The following is a 21,532-nucleotide window of genomic DNA, read 5'->3' as shown; positions in this document are numbered from 1 at the left end:
CAATGTAGTGGTAAAGGTAAAGGGACCCCTGACCATTAGGTCCAGTAATCGCTGACTCTGGGGTTGCGGCGCTCATCTCACTTTATTGGCCGAGGGAGCCGGCATACAGCTTCCGGGTCATGTGGCCAGCATGACTAAGCCGCTTCTGGCGAACCAGAGCAGCGCAGGGAAACACCGTTACCTTACCGCCAGAGCGGTACCTATTTATCTACTTGTACTTTGATGTGCTTTTGAACTGCTAGGTTGGCAGGAGCAGGGACTGAGCAACGGAAGCTCACCCCGTCACGGGGATTTGAACCGCTGACCTTTGGATCGTCAAGTCCTGGGCTCTGTGGTTTAACCCACAGTGCCACCCGCATCCCTAATGCAGTGGTACCTTGGTTTTAAAACAGAATGCATTCTGGGAGGCCGTTCGACTCCCGGAACCATTCAAAAACCGAAGCGTGGCTTCTGATTGGCTGCAGGAGAATCCTGCAGCCAATCAGAAACAGCGGAAGCTGCCCCAGACATTCAGCTCCCAAAAATCATTTGAAAACCGGAACACTCACTTTTGGGTTGCCATCATTCAGGAGCCGATTTGTTCGGGAGCCAAGGTGTTTGGCTTCCAAGGCGTGACTGTATATAAACGCTGAGCAAGTTTAAAGAGACTATGCACACAGCAGCCTAAACTTCACTGTTGCCACAGGGATGGGCAGCCCCTGCAAGCAGGACCAATATAGCCAGGCATGGTAGGAGCCAATAGTCCAAGAACATCCAAAGTGCCATAGATTCTGCTTCACTGTTTTATTGCTTTAAAAGCAAACACTTCCACTGATCACATTCCAAGTCAGTTGCTCGTAAATAAATTGCATGTATGCATGGCCTGATTCACACGTGCATGTTCACTCCAGGCTGACTCAACTTGCATGTGTGGATGAGCCATCCCAGATCCAAACCTGAGGCAGAGCTTTCCTGCCACGGCCCATAACCTGAAAAGCCACACCATACCTATCCACCCACACCTTGGGCTTTGGGATTGTTGAGAGCAGAGTAATCAAGTGTTCTTTACGCACTTGTGAACCATCCTCAAATCCATCTGTCAGCTCAGAAGCACAGAAGGTGGCTTGGAAAAGAAACAGAGCTGCAGAAATTAGCACAAACTTCGAGCTCCGTGCAGGCATTTTTAAAGGCACAAACCTCGTCCTCCTTGATGGATTTCATGCGGAATTTGCAACCAGACTGACAACCTCCAGGGATTTAAAGCTGCTGCCAGCCATTTCCCCCCTCCTTGGCTGATGAAAAACCACGAAGTCTCTCCCTTGCTTTAGCTGCATACCAGCAAACCCACATCATAACTGGAGGCATCGCTGAATTTTTTTTTGTTTTTGGTTGTTGTTCCTTGTCAGACTTGATAAAAATCCAAGTCGCTGGATCTGATATCGTTACTTTCCCTGTGATGATCATTGCGGCGATAAAAGCAGAGGGAATCCCCGAGAGGGAGTTGGAATTCTTCCGTCTTACTTTGGGGAGCCACACAAAAATACCTGGCAAGAGCAGAGTGCAGAATTGCAGGCAGCCTGAGAAACAGCCACGCAAAAAAATCACAAAGGCTGCAATCCTGTGCATGCTTACCTGTGTGTAAGCCTCACTGAACTCCGTAGGGCTTACTTCTGATTAGACATATATAGACTTATGCTGTAACACATTTTCCACACCAGTCTTACTTTTTGAAATATCATTTAAGAAAATTTACTGTTAAGCAAGGGACACGGGTGGCTCTGTGGGTTAAACCACAGAGCCTAGGACTTGATGATCAGAAGGTCTGCGATTCAAAACCCTGCGACGGGGTGAGCTTCCATTCCTTGGTCCCTGCTCCTGCCAACCTAGCAGTTCAAAAGCATGTCAAAATGCAAGTAGATAAATAGGTACCACTCCAGCAGGAAAGTAAACGGCGTTTCCATGTGCTGCTCTGGTCGCCAGAAGCTGCTTAGTCATGCTGACCACATGACCCGGAAGCTGTACGCAGGCTCCCTAGGCCAATAAAGCGAGATGAGCACCGCAACCCCAGTCGGTCACGACTGGACCTAATGGTCAGGGGTCCCTTTACCTTACTGTTAAGCACACACTGCCATGGGCATGTCCCAGGCTAAGTGAAGGCCAAAGGGATTTCAGCGGGAAGGTTAAGGGTGTCCGTAGATCTGTCCCTCTGAAATCAAAGCAGCTTAGTCAGGATTGGACCCTATTCTACTAGCCTTTGTTGAAGTGTTGTCCTGAATGATCGTGTCAGGTCCCTCCAAATCAGGGATGGGGAAGCTTTTTGAGGGCCACATTGCCTCTCGGCAAGCTCCAGGAGGCCATATGCCAAAGGTGAATGGGGTCAGAGGCAAATGTGGATGGGGAAGGAAATGTAAACTGGACTTTTGTACAGTAGAGTAACACACACAGAGAGAGATACTCTCACTCCTTGCATCCAGGCAAGCAAGAAGCTGCCATTTGCAGCAACTGCAACACAAAATCTTGGCAAGGTGATGGACCTACTGCTAGTGGCAAGTTGCGCTCCTGATAAACTGTTTGGAAAATTTCACAACATCCAGAAGAAATTCAGCACAATATCTCCACCCCTTATTTGTGCTCGCAAGTACTCCCTGAACCATTATTATTTTTTCAGTAAAATTGTGGCACTCCGGCATTCAGTGGCCAGGAATCAAGTGGTTGCAAGCGGGAAATTTTAGACTTTTTTTATTGCATTTGAACCCTTTGTGAATATTTCCACACAACCCCAAGCTTGGAAGGATGGGACAGATGCTAAATGTTAAACAAATAAAGTATGTTTAGAGGACTGTGTAGAACCGTGAGAAGAATTCACAGCGCATCCAAGGAGGAATGGTCTGCTAGGGTTGACAATATTACTGTGATTCTGTCAGGAATAACACAAAGGGGTTTCCATCTTTGCAGCATCCCCTGTTGTTGTTTCGTTAGCTGGACACGCGACAAGCTTGCTTGCTATTGTAGCTGTCAGGCTTGAGAGATGACTCGGTAGATGGGATCCTCTCTCTTTTTTTCTTAAAAGATTGACTGGGGATCAAAGCTGTCAACATTGATCCGGCAGCCGGGATGCCGTTGTTCATAGAGGGCAGCTAACCGCACCTGCCATTTGTTTCTAAGGAATGGCTTTAATTCCGTGCCAGCCAGATTGTGTGCCATGCCCACCTCATGTCAAAGTCAGTTTGTAGGTGTCATTTTGCAGGCTGGATGGCCATTTTTCTTCAACTTACTGACATGCCTGCGAGTGCTGGCTTTCCTGCTCCTCGGAATCTCATGTTCTCATGTAATGCACAAAAGAACATGTTTCAAGAAAGCGCAAGGCATGTTTCTCCAGAAGTGATACATCAGGGCCCCAAAGTGAAAAATGCCAACCATGAGATGCTTCTGTCCTAAGTGAGGCCAAGATTATGCTAGCGGATTTATCTTCCTTTGCATTCTTCCATGTGCAGAGTTGGTGCTAACGCAGGAGTTAGCGAGTAGCAGCCCCCTCTGCCAAATCACGCCACAATTGCTAAACCAGAACCAAAAGAGGAAGCGGCAATAGTAACAATAGGACTTGGGGATGGACCACCAGGTGGAAAGGTTGGAGATGTAGTAGGGATAATGCTTCTTTAAAACACATGTTTCACAATGCCTTACACTTATTACGTCTTGGGAGAAAGCAGTGGATTATATAACTGTGGAGGAGGGGGAGCTAAAGTTTTCAGAAGAAAATATTATTTAGAACTACATACCTACTTTATGGAATTTGACAACGGGACAATGTAAATGGATTCCTTGATACGGCCAAAAGACTGATACCAGTGCACTGGAAAGGTAAGCGTACGGCTCCATTTAATCAATGAATTGAAGATACAACTACACTTGCAACGGATGAACGGATTGCTTATAGATGGAGACTTTGCATGGCCAAGCATAATGACATCTGGAACACATTTATTCAAAATATAGTAGGTTAAAAATAAACATATATGTACAGTGGTGCCCCGCAAGACGAATGCCTCGCAAGACGGAAAACCCGCTAGACGAAAGGGTTTTCGGTTTTGGAGGTGCTTTGCAAAACGAATTTCCTATGGGCTTGCTTCGCAAGACGAAAATGTCTTGCGAGTTCCTGCAATTTTTTCCCGCTCCCCACCTCCTTTTTCTAAGGCACTAAGCTGCTAATAGCCTTTTAGCAGCTAATCCGCTAATCCCTTAAACCTTTAATAGCTGCTAATAGCCGCTAAACCGCTAATAACGCTAATCCGCTAATAGGGTTGCTTTGCAAGACGAAAAAACCGCTAGACGAAGAGACTCGGAACGGATTCTTTTCGTCTTGCGAGGCACCACTGTATTTGGATAATAATAATACCTGTACATTAGATAAGCATATATGAAATTGTAATTAACTCTTATAATGATATAGTATACCGTTTCTCTTTTTGTCTCCCTCCTTTTTGATTTGATTTTGTACAGTTAAATCATTCTTAAAAAAATTAATAAAAAACAGTAATAAAATCATAGGGCAAATCTTGGTTACTGCTTGTCACGAGTTTGAAGAGCACAGGTTCCAACAGCAAACTATGCTAAACTATGGCTTGGGCTCACTGCAGCACAGCTGCAAAACATCCAAGGATGCATGAAGCATCTGCAAGCCATGATTTGGCTTAGCATGATGTGTTAACAGGTCATTATATCACGGGAGCACAGAAAAAAGCATAGAATGTTACACTGGGTGCACCATTTACCGTCTGGTTTTTGTAAACAACCTTCTCGGTCTTATGACTGCAAAGACATGGTTGGCAATGCTTGCTAAAATCTCAGGTCAGAGTTGGAGCTGAATGAAAATCCCACTGCTTTGAGAGAGGAGATCAATTCCCTGCAATGCTCAAAGAAACCAACAAATTAGAACAGTTTACCTGTGAAAAGTGTGCATTAAGACTGGGAAAGAGGCGACTGAGATAGGATAGCCGTCTTCAAATATCCCAAGGGCCAACATATTGAAGGGGGAACAAGCTTGTTTTCTCCTGCTCTGGAGGGCAGGACTCAAACCAATGGCTTCAAGTTACAAGAGATTCCAACTAAACATCAGGAAGAACTTTCTGACAGTAAGAGCTGTTTGACCATGGAACCGTCTTCCTTGGGAGACTGTGGACTCTGCTTCCTTGGAGGTTTTTAAGCAGAGGTTGGATGGCCATCTGTCATGGATGCTTTAGCTGAGATTCCTGCATTGCTGGAGATTGGAGTAGATGACCCTTAGGGTCCCTTCCAATTCTACAATTCTATTATTCTATGGTTCCATGTCCAGCTTTAAAGGCTCCCCACTTCCATAACTTCTGGAAAGCTGTGAAATATGTTCAAAACAAACAAATGTTGCAGAGCAACAGTCTTGCTTCCAAACTGCCTTGGTATAACCTAACAGTTCGGTTCTCAAATGTAGCTTTTAGCCAAATGTAATCCAAATGAACAATCGAGCCAAAAACAAGACCCAATATGTATTTCTGAGTTCAGTAATTTTTATTTTATATTACACCGTGGGGCACTTTATGGCAACGTGTTTACCAAATACTTTGTACCAACATTAGCAAAAACGGTCAATTTAAAGTGCATATAGAGGAGTTTGACATATGACAGGAGTTTGAGTTCCACAGTCTTTAAACTCTAGGGCAATAGTCCCAACACTTTCAGGCCCAGGACCCATCCCTAATCCCAACCTAAAATAAGGGACTGGCTTTTAATCCCCTGCAACTGCTATATGTTCATAGGAATGCAAGAAGCTTCCCCAAATTGAATTAGGCCGTTGGTTCCGCTAGCTCAGTAGACTGACTGGCAGTGTGTTCTCCTGGGTTCCAAGAAAGGAGCCTTCCCAACCATCCCTGGAGATGGTCCTACCTTTGAGCCAAGGTCCTTCCCTCCACATCTTCTCTCCATTCGTCTCCTTGAAGTGCAAGGAGGATACGACTCCTGTACAAATGAGATGTTGGCAGATGCAGCTGGTCAAGCAAGGGAAAGGAGAACTGAGAAGCTGCATGTGCTGAATTTCTTCTCTTCACAGCTTCATTGATGTTCAAGGAGCTTCATATTCCTTTACGTGGTCTCCTTCTCTCTCTCAAATTAACTGTTTTAAATGGTTGCTGGCATGACACTGCTTTCATAAGCGTATGCCCCACCTGTGGGTCCTGGTGCCTTCAGCTGAAACTGGTGCTCTAGAGGAAAATCTCCTGTTACCTAAGCTAAGGTGTGCAACACTACAGATCGAAGCCCTAATTGGTTTGTTTTTTTTAAAAAAGGAACAACCCTTGTTGGCTTTATTTGTAACACAATTTCGATTCATTTACATAGCTTTGCATTGTCAGAAGAGATCAAGAAATGCGTTTCCATGCAAACGATTATTTATCCCACAATGCCTGTATCAAATGATTTCTTCAAAACTGGGTAAAAGGCAGCTATGAAACTGTTTAGAGATAAGGCCCGTTACAAAGGTAGGTTCTTGTGTTCACAGAAAGAGACATTTCCCCCTCTCTTCTCTGAGACATAAATTGAAATATGCTAAGATTTTCACTACCTCCATGAAATCGCTTCATGGGTAGCATGGGTATGTACAGAAAAAGAAATTTACCACAAACCTTGTTTGTAAGTTGCGTCTAGAGCTAGATAAATTACACAGTGCTTCAGTTAACTCATTCAAGTAAGTTAATTTAAAATAGCTCCTGATAAAACGCTTGGCCATGAGAAGAAAATGTACATCAAATACATGGATTAACATCATTAACAAACAATTTAAAAGATACTTGCAACATCTATTGATCTGAGCAATCATTTATATCAATTAAGGATGCCACATGCTGGATTATGAAGCTGCAAATGTCTACCATAAGTTGCCACCTACCATCCATCATATGGAACAAACATTATTTTGCTTGCTCAAAGGACAGAGGAAGTTAGCAGCAGAATTTCCAGGTGAATTAAACACAAAAACTACCCTGCTGTGTACTTACAAAGTACTGTGTGGAATACAGACGTCATTAGCTGTGAGTTTGTTGTCTACTATGCAATTGGCAACGCTTCTGTTTATCATTATAGCACAACAATGTGGCGTCCCTAGTCATCTTCAGTCAACAGAAATACCATTTGTCTACTGACAATGTACAGTACTTTCATCCACAAGACAACTGTAATTAAATGCTACACGTAACTCTACACGATCCTGAAACAAAGCAAAGCAAAACGAACACCCCAGAAAAATTAATCTCAACGATCTACTGGGAAAGCAAATGTTTTTAGTTGTCAAAATAAATCCTTTTAAAAACACATATACACACAATAAAAGCAAGCAAAGATATTGCACAAAATCCATCTTTTGTTGTAATCTAGTACTTTCCCTCACATCCCGGAATCTCCCTTGCAGTGCAATTCAATACAGATCTACTCTGAAGTTAAGTACCATTGAGTTCAATGAGACTTATTTCCAGGTGGATGTGTATAGGATTGCAGCTGTTCTCATGATATCTGGGATTGGCGAAGGGGAGAGAAGGTTCACCAAGAATCTCGGTTTTTTTCTTGTCCCTTTCCTCCTCAACCCACCCATATTAATACTGATGCTAGAATCTAAATTAAAAAGCTTATTAATATACATACAATATTATTTATGTCTGATGTTAGGGAAGCACTCAGAAGTGTACTGAATCCATCCAAACTAGTCTATAAACACCTTTTCGTCAAAGAAGAGTTGCGGGGGGGGGGGGGGTGAGAGATGGGTCTGCTGTCCACAAACTCTTTTAGTGGGATTTACCTGATGCACCCTATCAGAGGAAGCCCTGTGAAAGGATGCCCATCGGCACAAGAGGGCTCCCCCAAAATTGGCGGGGCGAAGGGGCCAGGAGAACCCCCAGTATCCGAGGAGAGAGGTGATTGCTGTGTGTGAAAAGCTGGTGGGACATAATGCAACAATGAGTTCCTTTTTTTTTAATGCTTAGCACTCAAGACGACTTCATAATGGAGGATTGCTTGTTTGGATCTCTCATATCAAGGCAGCCTTTGGGTGCCACCGAGAATGGCAAGGAGGAAAAAGGCAGATCTGACTAAAGGGGCCCCAAGAGACAAGTCTCCCTACACAAACACAACTGAAACACATGGGATCTACATAACAGCACACCGCACAACTCTACTCTGACCCATTTTAATGTGAGAGACACCATTTGGATTTTCCACCACAGGTGGCAAACATCTTACACTCGTGTAAGATCCAATGCATCTCATAAGTCATAACGTCTGGAATGGCACACAGAGTATTGTGGTGTCCCTGAAGTGGAAAAAGAACCAGTCCTAACTGCCTGGAAGCTATAAAGCAGCCCCTAGGCAAGTTAAACTAAAAGGAAACAGGGTCCCTAAGCACCCTTTTCCTGCCTCGGATCTGGGAAAAAATATATATAAATAAATCTAGGGTGGTTTGCTGCCTTCTGTAAGATTAAGGAGTTTGGTTTATGAGTGATGTCAATGTTCAGGGAAGTTTTTAATCTGTGATATTTTACTGTATTTTTTGTTTCTATGGAAGCCGCCCAGAGTGGCTGGGGAGGCCCAGCCAGATGGGCGGGGTACAAATAATAAATTATTATTATTATTATGGTCTTCAGATCAGCAGAGCTTGCAGTCATCCTGTGACTAGGCATGTTGGAGAATACCAATGGAAATGGAAATGGCCATTTTTGTTGATTTTTCCCATGTCCAGAATAGAAATCAATCCAGTGAATTTAAGTATTCACTGTTGATGTTGCTCTCAATCCACAAACAGTACATAATTATGTCCCACCCCCCAGCTCCCTTTTCTATTACGTTTCTTTTGCATTGAAATGAATGGGATGGAATAATGCTACAACAACTTAATTTATGTAATTATGTAATTTCACTGCAGCAGACAGCAAAATGAATAACATGGTTTTGGGTGAAGATGAATTGCAGCAGAATGGAAACAGTTCTGCATGTGAATATACTGCGGAATATAAAATAATGCCTTCTTACATCTCTACCTGTGATCTTTCTTTTAAGAAGTTAAAAGATGTAGGCGTCAAAGGCAGCTGATATCCTATGCAGGAATTTAATCTTTCCCCTCTGGCCACACAGATTAGGGAGAGAGGTGACTTTCTCTTGTACCTATCCTCCTTGCATTACATTGAGAAGTAGGTGGTATTGTTAGCAATAACTTCAGCTCCAGTCTTGCCCTATTATGAGCAAAAATATCTGAAGAAAAGCCTATGATAACAGAACTACTTTTCTAGTTTTGTAGCTTAACAGGATCCTGAATTATCTCTGGTCAGATGAACAAAAGTTTTAGCAGATGATTATGAAAATGAAAGGCTTCAATTTGGTAACTAGCTAGTTACTATTTTTCATTTTCTGCACAAAGCAAGCTATTTAAAATCCTCCTTTTGCAAGGACACAATGTAAAAGAGAAAAGAAAAAGAGATTTTCATTCTGCTTGAAATAATCTGTCTAATATAATTTGGGGCACAATCCACCATAAAGTTCTCTTGTGAAAGCCCCAAAGAATTCACATCAGTGGGACATCTGCAGGAGAATCTTCTGGTAGATTGTATTGTTTTATCTATTCTATAACAATGAAAATTAACATTTTCAAAGGTGCTCATCAGTGCAGGCTGCACATTCAATCAATTGGAAAACTACTGTTGACATCTTTGGGAGCAGAGTTAGCCAGTACTGACAGCTTTTGATAACCCAACTCTTAGCGATCAAAAAGCAGCAATATCACTCTTTGAAATGCTAGGGAACAGTACAAGTTTCAGTAAAAAGTGACTTCTTTCATTATTTCCAACAGCACACCATGCAAAATGTTGGGTCATTTCGGGGTTTTCATTTCTTTGCATAATGTTTACAATCTGTGACCAACATTCTAGCTCATTCTCAGTGCACAGAATTCCAGGTGAACACGTAAGGTCTCCTGTTAGTTTAAGAAACTTTCGTTTCCGAAACTTGGCAAAGACCTTTTCATGATCTTGAGCACTATTCAAGGGTTTGGAAAGGAGATGGCAGAACAGTTTATTATCCATTAGCTCCATCAGTTACTGTGACAGCCTTTTCCAATTTTGGAGTATAGCTAATGTCAAGGAAAGTCCTTGCTGGCTAGATCCTCTAATATGTAGATGCTGTCAGAACCTTACAAGTTTGGGGATTTAAAACAAAGGGCTTAATGACCCCAAACATCCGAGGAACACCATGCCAAGCTCCAATAATATATTAAAATCTGGTGAATTTAATATACTAAAATAAAATGTGACAACCTCTGTTTGCAACTAAAAAAAGGCTAGAGCACTGAATTGTCTTAAATAACTAGGTTAACTTTCAATGAAATTTTGTAGGTGGAGAAAGGAATCTAATGGTCCAAAACAGTTTTACTTAATTGGGATTCCTGAGAAACTTTAAGGGGTACCTGAAGTCTGTGAGCACTATATTAAAATCTGTGATTTCATAAGTTCCTATGAACATTGAATATGGTGGGGGAAATGTGACAATGAAGCAGAAATTGAACCATTTGTTTTCCTATGACACTATAGTAAACATCGAAATGCTACAGATGCGAGTGATTTGAGAATTTTACATCATAATCAGTGGAGAACAGAGTAGACACTGACTAAATATTTGATAAATTGATTCATTTGGCAAGTCTAATGTTCTTTTGACAGTAAGAAAGCTAGCTGGCAACTATTCAGGGCAAAAATGTAAGGCACAACTATTAGCCTTCTAAAAATCTTATCAGTGATAAACGATGCGTGAATGCTAACAGTTCTAGCAAATCTACATACATTGCAGTTTAAGTGGGGTCAAAATGAAGCTGCATTTCAAAGGTTCATCAACAAGACTACACATTACTCATGTTACTGTAGGAATTACATAAAGCGGTATTTGACATTAGCGTGGCAACTCTAAACACATTCACTGACAATGTGAGTCACTGAAAACCTGCATGTTTTGCCAGACATTTCTTAGTTTTCTCTCCTCCAGCCTCCCACCCCCTATGATTCAGAAACCATCCATGCAGGATTTTGTCACTCTCGTTTACTGAAAGAAACCCGTTATGGCTGTAGTAGGAAGTTTCCATATGCATAGAGTTTTTCTTTTCATGAAGGAAGAACTGGAAGCTCCTGTATGCACTGGGCTATGGAACATGCACTTTCATCCACACGTGTACACAGAGACATAAATATACCCTCACCTAATCACTACTCTCTTGACTCAAGCAATCTAGACCACCACCAGTGACAATTGAAAGGACAAACACAGACATCGGGAGGGGGAAGGAGGGAACAGCACAAACACAGGGAAAACGGCTCCTTCTAACTAAGCAGATAGGTCCTGGAAAAAGGACACTGCCATGGGCTTCCACGCTAAATCGTTACTCGTATAGTGCCCAGTGGCGTAGCGTGGGGGGTGCAGGGGGGGCCGGCCGCACCGGGCGCAACATCTGGGGGGCACTCGCTCGCACTCGAAGCTCTCTGCCCCTACCTGGCTCACTCACTCTCTCTCACTGCAGTGCTGGCTGTGCGAATCCGATCCGAGCCACCGGGTCGCCGCCCACTGTGGAGGAGAGGGTGCCAGGCGTGCGGTGCGGTGCGGAGAGAGAGCGAGGGACTATCTGGGGGAGGGACAGTGCAGCGGGAGGGGGGGGCGCAAATTACTTGCCTTGCCCCGGGTTAGGGGGTGCAAATTACTTGCCTTGCCCCGGGTGCTGACAACCCACGCTACGCCACTGATAGTGCCTAAAAGTGCACTACCCACTTTCTAAATATGTGGAATACCACTTCCAAATGGTTTAACAAAACGTTCCATTCAAAACGTTTCCTTTGAAAGGCACCTTTGGACACTGATGTTACGCACCAAAGGTTTGCTTTTAAGAGAAGACTTTTCGGAAGACAACTTTTAAAAGTTGCCATTTGTGAGCATTGTGGTGCATCCCACAGCAGGCCAATTTTGAGCCACTGGATGGCAGGGACGTTGTTTCGGATGCATCTTTTTAAAGGTTATGATTAAGCTTCAGAAATTGTGTGTGGCCCTTGATTCCTTTGCTTAGGCCTGGAAAAAGATTTCCAGATTTACACTGTTAAATTACTTTCTTTATATTATTATTTTTCAGCTGCTGATATCATTTTTGTTTTTTTAAAAAGAAAACATTAGAATTTGTTCAAGGAGCACATCTAATAATGATCCAAGTCCTAAACATCACTTTAAAACACTACCTCTGAAGGTTAAATTGGCATGAGCCCCAGTAGGGCAGATCAATTGTTACACAGAAATATTAAAACAGTGGAAATTCTATGCCAATAAAAATCTACCTGTTCCGCTCGAGCTTTTTCCTTTTGAGAAAACTGAAGATGCAAAAATAATGACAGTGAGTAACACCTTTAAAAAGTTGTAAACTTCACATTGTATTTCAGCACTTCAAAAAAGATTAAAAACACACAGTACCATTTTTTCAGGATTTGGAAGACAGAGCCACACTGCCTACTTGGTAAAGGACCCCATTTGGGGGTAAATTCAGACAAACCATTAACAGTTAATTCATATGGTCAAGAGACCTTTCCTCTCACTGATGGCTATTGCTTGGCTAGGTGAAAACAGTTCTCACCAAGGAAGACAAACATGTGGGAGAGGCTCCCATTTGGACCAGGCTCTCGTGTGGTAACTACATTGCTACATAACACACGGTCACATGAGTGACCACTGTTGGTCGTATGAGTTCCTGTGGTTTGGAAACGACCCATATTTCCCTTTGTTCGTGCGCTTCACTGCTGTGAAATCATGGCATCTCTTTTCCAACCATTTGCATTTCATCCTGTACAATATTTAAGCGAGTCCCTAAAACGTTAAGGCAAGTGGATCATGGATTGACAGGACCTAATGAGTTCCAGACGAACAATGTTGCATTTGTTCACTTTGTGCTCGGCAAGTTAAAAGTCAATGCCTACCTGGGAAGATGTGTTCCTTTCTGGAAAGGGAAAGGGGGAAATGGTAAAAACTAGCAGGTGCCAAATACCAGCCGAAGCTTAAATATGGAGTCAAACTATTACCTTGACTTGAGAATGCAGTAGCTGAACAAGAAGCTGCCGTGTACTGAGTCAAACTATGGGTCCAACTAGCTCAGTGTTGTCTACACCAAGATGGGGGCCCCATAATACTTCCAAGGACCACCACATTCCCTTGTGAGTAATCTATAGGGGAGGGTGCATTTTGGCAGTGGGCAAAGCACCCTTCTCTTCTTTCCGGGCTCACTCACCCACATGAAATGTGCCCAAACGTCACAGGCTTCCCACCTGTGGTCCAGACCAATGGAAAACAGCTTCCTGGAGTTTCAGACATTTCTTAGACCTACCTGGAGATGTCAGGGGCTGAACATGGGCCGCTCGGGAGGCAGAGCATATTCTCTGACACCGAGCTATGGCCCCACCCACCCCAATCCAGGCCCATGCTGTGAAATTATGCAGCAAAGAAATGTGTTCCGAAGATATGTTCAAAGCAAGAGGGAGAAAATGGGCATGTAAGGCAAACCACAATGAAGGTTAGCAAAACGGAAGGTTTGCCGCTTCCTCTGTGATGTTTTGGCTTGCTATGCGATATGGAATCCTGAGTTGTCTTCCTTAAGTCTTTTGTCAGGAGCGTTATTTCTCCCCTCAAAAATAATAATAAAAAAAATTACGCTTTATTCCCGCTGCTACTGGAAAACCTGTCCCCTGAAATGTTTAAACCATGGTTGAATGCAGAAGTCATTTTACACAAAGACACCACTTCGTGAAGAAGACCACCCTCTTCCAGGATTTCGTTTCCTGTTCTGGCTTCTCTCTCCCAAGGAACCTGAGAAGATGGATTTTGGCTCAAGTTTGGTGGTATCTCGTCTGCTGAGGTACTGCTTAGTGTTTCGCTCCACTTAGTCTTTTTTACTTGAAAGACTCCTGGAGAACACAACTGCATAGTTTCTTGAGACGGGTTTGGAGATTCTACATAAGTTTTGAAGAAGTTCACATCATCGGCACTAGGGATATGGGCGGGACTTCCTGTTTTTGGCACAAAGAGATTTTCTCTGTATCCAGTCGAAGGAACAGGTTTCCTTGGAGACGGGGGAAGTTGCTTCCCACTGAGGATGCTGTCATCTTGCCCAAGATTCCAGTCCGCTGGGTCAGACGTTCGGCCACTGCAAAGCAGAGCCAGATTGCTCTCACTTGGCGTGTTGGATTTATTCTGAAATAAGAAGAGCAGGCAACACATGAGGATTCTTGGCACTAGGGTCTCCAAAACAGCCACTTTGTTTTTACAGAAAAGTGGGGTGTAAATATTAAACTATTTTTTTTTAAAAAAAAATGACTGAACGACTTGTTCATTGTACTGATGATGTGCTAAACTGAATCACAATTTATTTTTTGCTAACGACCTCTTAATAGGATTCAAATTTTAATTCCTCTTCTCTTTCCAACATTAAGCAGCTAAACTGAAACCAAGATACAGTGGTACCTCGCAAGACGAATGCCTCGCAAGACGAAAAACTCGCAAGACGAAAGAGTTTTTTGTTTTTTGAGTTGCTTCGCAAGACGAATTTCCCTATGGGCTTGCTTCGCAAGACGAAAACGTCTTGCGCCTTTTTCTTAAAACCGTCAATGCATTCCTACGGGAAACCGTCAATGCATTTCCTATGGGAAACCGTGCTTCGCAAGACGAAAAATTCACAAGACGAAAAAACTCGCAGAACGAATTAATTTCGTCTTGCGAGGCACCACTGTAATTCCATTTCAAGGTAAAAAGAAGTGTTTCTCAATGTGTTGTGCAGCCAAAGCACACTTTCTCTGCTTTAGATCTCAGGGTACACATCACTTTTACACCACAGTCAGACATTGAGGAGCAATACCTGGTTATCACAGAAGCATGAGGATGTATGAGAGACCCTAAAACACTCTGTCATCCAAGCAGCACCTGTCACCAACAGAAGATTATGTGGATGCAAAGAAGTTTTAACACTGGAAACGCAAGGGGTGGGATAACTAACCGTTGCCTTGTAATCAATATCATCCATTGATCGAAAGAAGTCCAGGCTTTTTGCTCCTGAGAGCTTCCCTTGATCCGAACTGTGTGTACTCAGACTATCCAAAATCTCTCCTAGCAAGTCCATTTCTCCAGGAGGAACAGATGTTTTGGCCACTTCCCCAGAGTCATCACTGTCATACAAACAACAAGATGTTTCCTCACTATCTTCAGATGACAATCTAAAGGAAAACAGAAAACCACGTCACAGCTATGACCGCAACAATGAATCTGAAAACGAATGAGCTTTTTACAGGAGAATTATTATAAAGATAAATTTCAATAAAATAAGTGACTTCTGAACCCTTTGTATTCATCATAAGAAACCAAAAAGGATTCAGCATAGCATTATTTTAAACCATTTCATCTTGCAGCATATTCAAATATAATAAATAACTTTTTAGTGTCCATTTAAAATTTAATGTGTGTGCGTATGAATGGCTCTCCGTGTCGTTTGCTTCAAATGGCAGGCTAGGAAATGGTTTCTTGCTGCAGGCAAAAATAAAAAAATGTACACCTATAACGCATTGTGACAATGCCTTGATGCATATACTTTTTGTGTGTGAAAATCTAACTTTGCAAAAGGATAGACTCAGACTCACCTCTTTCAAAACTTTTTATTTGCAAATAATGTTTTGGGAGAGTCTCGAAGCCTTGTGATCATACTAGTTTTGATATGATTAATTGTTCAGAAGCCTACCTAGATTTCAACATGTTTTTTCTTTATGACAGACATTCTTCTAGAGCAAATCCCTAATGCATTTCATAGATCAAGGGATCATGGTTACAACTGCAACTCGGTCTTACAGCAGCCTTTCCTAAACTTCTGATAGGTTGACTCTGAGTCCTGGAAGATCTGCTCCCTGCCTTGAAGCTTTTTTCCATGTGGCCTGGGAGAGCACAACCCAGACTGACTCCAACTACAAAAGCTGAGTGCTGAACACACTATTAAGCTAGGGTGTTGTTTCCGGGTTGTTGGTTTGTTTTTTAGTATCTTTATTTTAGCTTTTGTTGTGATTTATGTGGGAATTGCTCAGTTTGGTTTTGTATTTTTTTTCATGTTTTATTTATAGTATGCTTTCGTTATGTTGTGGTTATGTATTTTTTTTTCATGTTGAACATGGTTTGAATAGTAGAAAGGCTGCACACAAATAAAATTACGTATGCATGTACAGCTGGGGCACACTTCTTTGTAATTTTTGTACATTGCACTGTTGTAGATGAAAAGACCGGTTTTTAGTACAGTAAGTAAGAAGTACTGACTCTCAGAAGAGTCTGTATCATATAAGTTGCTTTACAAGTTGCCGATCTGTCCCTGGAATTGTGAAGAAGCAATGCAAGCAGTGAGTCATGCAGAGACACAATGGACAGTCTCCTCTAAGGGTGCACAACTCTGGTACATTTCTGCATCAGGTACAACTGGCAGTGCAATTTCAGACACATCTACTCAGAAACAAGCTCCAATGAATTCATTGAACTTATTCCTAGTGTGTATAGGATTCTACCCTGAATAATCTAATTACAGTGATACCTCGGGTTACATACACTTCAGGTTACAGACTCCGCTAACCCAGAAATAGTACCTCAGGTTAAGAACTTTGCTTCAGAATAAGAACAAAAATTGTGCGTCGGCAGCACAGCAGCAGTGGGAGGCCCCATTAGCTAAAGTGGTGCTTCAGGTTAAGAACAGTTTCAGGTTAAGAACTGACATCTGGAATGAACTAAGTATGTAACCAGAGGTACCACTGTATGCTCGAATGCAGAGGCTGCTTTGAATGAACCAGCAGAGAGTATGAAACTGTGCAAAGGTGAAATAGAAAGTCTCTCTTCTGGGTGGGTACTCAAAGGCACCAATCAATCCATTTTTGTAGCACATGACCAGTTGAGTCATGATGGACTAGGGTGGCTTAGAGCACAGGTTTGGAATTCTTATGATTAAATGGGCACAAGATGTTGGGCATAACATTATGATGGCTGACTGGGAACAGTTATGGACCACTGGTATGAAGTTTACGGCATGCAATGCATTGAAGGAGAATTTAATGAAAATGATTTACAGGTGGTACATAACACCAGTCAAGCTGGCAAAAATCTATCATTTGCCCGATAATAAATGTTGGAAATGTAATGAGACTGAAAGTACTTTCTTTCACCTTTGGTGGACGTGCCCAAGGATTAAGACCTTCTGGGAGATGATATATAATGAAATGAAAAAGGTATTTAAATATACCTTCTTGAAGAAACCAGAGGCCTTTCTCCTGGGCATGGTCAGCCAATTGGTGCCAAGGAAGGATAGAACCTTTTTTATGTACGCCACAACAGCAGCAAGAATACTCATGGCAAAGTATTGGAATTCCTGCTTGAGGGGTTCCCTGTAATCTCCTTTCCAGTGGCAGCTGATGCCCATTGGACACTGGAAAGGGTACAGTGGGAGGCAGGGAGTCCAAGAGGAAGTGAAGCCAGAGTCAATGACATCCTACGGCTGGTGGCAAGTAAGAAGGCAGGCAGGTGGAGGCTGGCCAAGGCTGGTGGAGATATGTCCTGCTTGTCTGAATGGACCTGCCTCTAACCTTTGGTTCTGCTCTTTCCTGGATCAAGATACTGCTTCTTCTGTCCTACACATGCTTTTGAATGCTGCTTAATAATATCTTAACATCTTGAGTGCATTTCAGAGTTTAGCAGCAGCTCAGAACTCTCTCCACACCGCAAAATGGAACATTTATCCTGCATCTAAAACTGCTCTGATGAAGAATTGAATGCAAGCTGGGCTTCTTAACAACTCCTCTTACTTGCTTCCTCCATCCATCTCATCGTCCGCATCATCGTCCAAGGCAGGATCGTGGTTATATGTATTGGCATGGAGATGCCCAAACCGTGTCTGCAAAGGCAAAAGTTATAAAACGTCAGGGCTTCATGCTGATTTTCACATAGGCTGCCAAGGGACAGAAGTATTCATAAGCAAGACTGCCCAGTAATTTCAACTGAAGTTTACACAGAATCAGTTATAGTCATATGTGAAGTATTCAAATGGATTCATCGCTTATCCAAAGCAGTTCAGATGAAAAATTCAGGGTGAATTGACAGGCAATGGACAGAGCAAAGTTTGTTTCAGACCGGGGTTGAAATCACAAATGAAGCAAGGACTATTTTGTTCATATATATATATATATATATAGTTCATATATATAGTTACCAGTAAATTCTCTCTCTCTCTCTCAATTCAAAATGACATATTAAAACTGAAGCAGAAATGAAATCAAAGCTAAAAACAGATGGAAATACACTAGATATCCTCTAAAGTACAGCAGAAATTTCTAAACTAGCACCGAAGACATGTACAAAATAAAAATTAATATATTACATATATTACTATTGAAGAAGTCACCATCAGGAATATAGCTAACATAGCTAACAGTACATTTAAGCTTCTGGATATGGCAGCCATTATTATTATTATTATTAATTTATTACTATTATTCCTCACTTAACAAATGGAAAAGGTAAATGGAACTCTTTAGGAAGTGTGCTACCATGGAGAAGCATTAGCAGGTTGAATAAAAAATAAGGGGATAGCCAAGACATATTACAGAATGGCAGGCTACAAGAGGAACATGACTCAAATGTAATGTCACAAGGCACTTGGACATTTAAGTGCCAATAAACGTATATCTACTCTCATACACAAACAAAGTCTCTGCTGGGGTCTTAGCCAGCTCTACAGACTCCAATATTTATTAAAGAATTTCTATCTTGCCTCTTTATTAAAAAAAAAAAAAAATCCTACAGATGGGATGTAGCATGAATTTGTGTTATTTCGTTCTGTTCATTCTTGCCCTGAGCTTACCTAATATAAAGATAAGATGGTAGTATTCTTCTTTTAAAGAAAACACGGATGGGTTTTGTTTTTTGTTTTTTACATCAGAATAAAACCTCATGGGATTACTGTGAAGGTCCACAGAATAGCTTCTGAAAACAATGAATATTCAGTTTGTAAATATGGCAGGGTTAAAAGAAAAGGAAAAGGAAAGAAAAGGATGCCTTTGGGGAATGAAAAATGAATTCTCCAATTAAAATTGGCAAAATTCCACTGGTACTGTTACACTCATCTTCATTTCCTCAAAAAGGTCCACAGAAAACTGTGGTTCTGCCAACATTTTGTATTAAGACGGGGCAGATCGTATTCCAATGGGAAAATAAAAATTAATAGGTACTTTCTCAATTCTAATTGTGGAAGGGTGGGGCCACCTTTCTGTTTTCCCTTATACCTAGACATATGCTATAAAGATGCTGACATTTAGTTGTGTGTGTGTTTTATTTAAAGAGATAGCTATATACAGAACAACCCTTGCATAAAATTAGAGGAGAAATGTCACTGTCTCCAAACCTTTTAAAGGTTTAATATTATCACCTGTCACTTAAAAGCTATTTTAATGAGAAAACTTGTTTTACAATCTTTATCCTGCTAATTTTTGAAACAGTCCTATGAGAAAGGTCACCACTGTTCCCCCTTTAAATACAGAAAGCGGGAGGTGGCAGTGCCTTCTCTACGACCACCCAGGGCTTATCATTTATTATTTTCTTTCTATACCATTTTTTAATTTATAAAACATTTAAATATAATAAACATAGTGAGGCTTTTTACATAAAAACACAATATTGAATAAAACCTCCTAAAAACTAGAGATAAAACAGCAACAGTAAGTCACAAGTAAAACAGAGCAGTATATAAAATAATAAAATAAAAATTCAGAGAATGCTTGGGTAAACATACGCATTTTAAAGAGGCATATAAAGCTAATAGTGTCTCAGCCTTGTGAATTACCTGAGGAAGGCCAATGCGGAGGGTGCTATCACCCAGAAGGCCTGCTTCCACCTTGTCACAAAGTGACCATCTGCTAGTCGTGGAAGATCTTAAAGATCACCCTCATCAGTACCAGGGGAGCTGGCATGCTACATAACCTGGGCCCATGTTCTCCAGGGCTTTGAATGTCAACAACAAAACCATGAACGTGGCTCATTAGCTAGTAGGCAGCCAGCTGCAACTTCCAAAAAAGGGTCAAGAGAGCCCTACAAACAGCAAATTACACAGTAGTCCAATCATGAAATTACCAGTATACAGACTATTGCGGTAAGGCTCCCCTTGTCTGGAAATGGTAAAGGTAAAGGAACCCTGGATGGTTAAGTCCAGCCAAAGGCGACTATGGGTTGTGGCGCTGTTAGGATATTTCCGTTCCACCTTAAAAGGGAGCAGGATGTTTGTGTCACAGCCTGCGTATTTCCTGTTTCACAGGATGTTTCTGTTGTGTCTTTGTTTTCGTTTCTCTCTCTGTGCCGGAACACTGAAGCAGGCAGTCACGTTTTTCTTTGTTCTGATCAATGCAGAAATAAACTTGTAAATAATGCTCTCCTGAGTGCATCTTTCGCTGTGCATTATCTGCTGATAGAGCGTGCCTCGGCTCTGGAATGTGGCAAGCTATTTCTGGAGCTCGTGTCACTAATTGCTGATACTGCGTGTCTAAGGGAGATCAATGGACGTCCGGAGACGACGTGGAGTCATGATGGACTTTGTCTCCCTGGCAGTATCCCAACAGCTTTCAGGCCAAGGGAGCCAGTATTTATCCACAGACAGCTTTCCGGGTCATGCAGCCAGCATGACTAAACCACATCTGGCACAATGGGACACCGTGATAGAAACCAGAATGCATGGAAACGCCATTTACCTTCCCGCCACAGAGGTACCTATTTATCTACTTGCACTTGCGTGCTTTCAAACTGCTAGGTTGGCAGGAGCGGGGACCGAGCGACGGGAGCCCACTCCATTGCGGGGATTCAAACCGCCAACCTTCTGATTGGCAGGCCCAAGAGGCTTGGTGATTTAGACCACAGCGCCACCTGCATCCCTACGGTAATAGCTGGTGCACCAACTAAGTTTGGTAAAGGATGCTCTGAGTCATACAGATAGGGATTGGGAGTGAAACTGATAAGAGGCTTTTTATATGAGACTAGTTCTTTTATGTGCTAGTCCAGCTCTCATTTGCAGACTTGAGCACTTGTTTACTGGAATTTTCCTGAGTTTCCAGTCCTCTTTCAAGATGGAGCTAAAAGTTAGGAACAACCTTTTTGTTCTCTTCCAAAGCACTCTTAGCCCCTGTGACCACAGGCAGAGCACGGTCAGTGTTGTGACCGGACTGCTACCAGTCACATAAGCTGGGGAGGGAAAATCTTTGGCTCAGCTGGTCAGGGATTTCCTTTGAGGTCAGTCCAGCAAGCTCAGAGGTATCGCAGTTCTTTCGCTTTCAAGGTTTGGGAACCTCCTTGAGCTGTGCCTTGTTAGGGGTAGGTGAGTAACTACACAGTTCCCTGGACCCTTAAAATCCCCCTTTAGGCTTTTTTATTTATTCGCACACTTTCTTCTACAGTCCAGAATTCAGGTGAAAAATAGGCAAACTTT

General features: G+C 42.2%; 1 protein-coding gene and 1 long non-coding RNA gene across 4 annotated transcripts in view; one reads left to right on the top strand and one right to left on the bottom strand.

The window, feature by feature from the left end:
• The first annotated feature begins 4,427 nt into the window (after positions 1-4,427).
• On the top strand, positions 4,428-13,689 carry LOC310679764. Its single transcript, XR_014512509.1, has 3 exons — positions 4,428-8,522; positions 8,642-11,421; positions 11,772-13,689. It is a non-coding gene; the product is annotated as an uncharacterized lncRNA (long non-coding RNA).
• The window catches only part of DENND1B (DENN domain containing 1B), a 168,586-nt gene continuing 159,469 nt past the window's right edge, over positions 12,416-21,532 (bottom strand). For 2 of the 3 annotated variants that reach the window (XM_083445296.1, XM_083445294.1), the window contains 3 exons: positions 17,871-17,959; positions 15,047-15,263; positions 12,416-14,247 (listed from right to left, as the gene is read on the bottom strand). In XM_083445296.1, the coding sequence (XP_083301422.1) occupies positions 13,705-14,247; positions 15,047-15,263; positions 17,871-17,959 (849 nt within the window). In that variant the 3' untranslated portion in view covers positions 12,416-13,704. The remainder of the gene's footprint in view (positions 14,248-15,046; positions 15,264-17,870; positions 17,960-21,532) is intronic. The other variant, XM_083445295.1, reaches the window with a different exon arrangement.

The sequence above is a fragment of the Podarcis tiliguerta genome (assembly GCF_965153285.1).
Source record: "Podarcis tiliguerta genome assembly, chromosome: 6".
Classification (NCBI taxonomy): Eukaryota; Metazoa; Chordata; class Lepidosauria; order Squamata; family Lacertidae; genus Podarcis; species Podarcis tiliguerta.
Note: the sequence above shows the minus strand (reverse complement) of the source record. Positions and strands in the feature narration are given on the sequence as shown.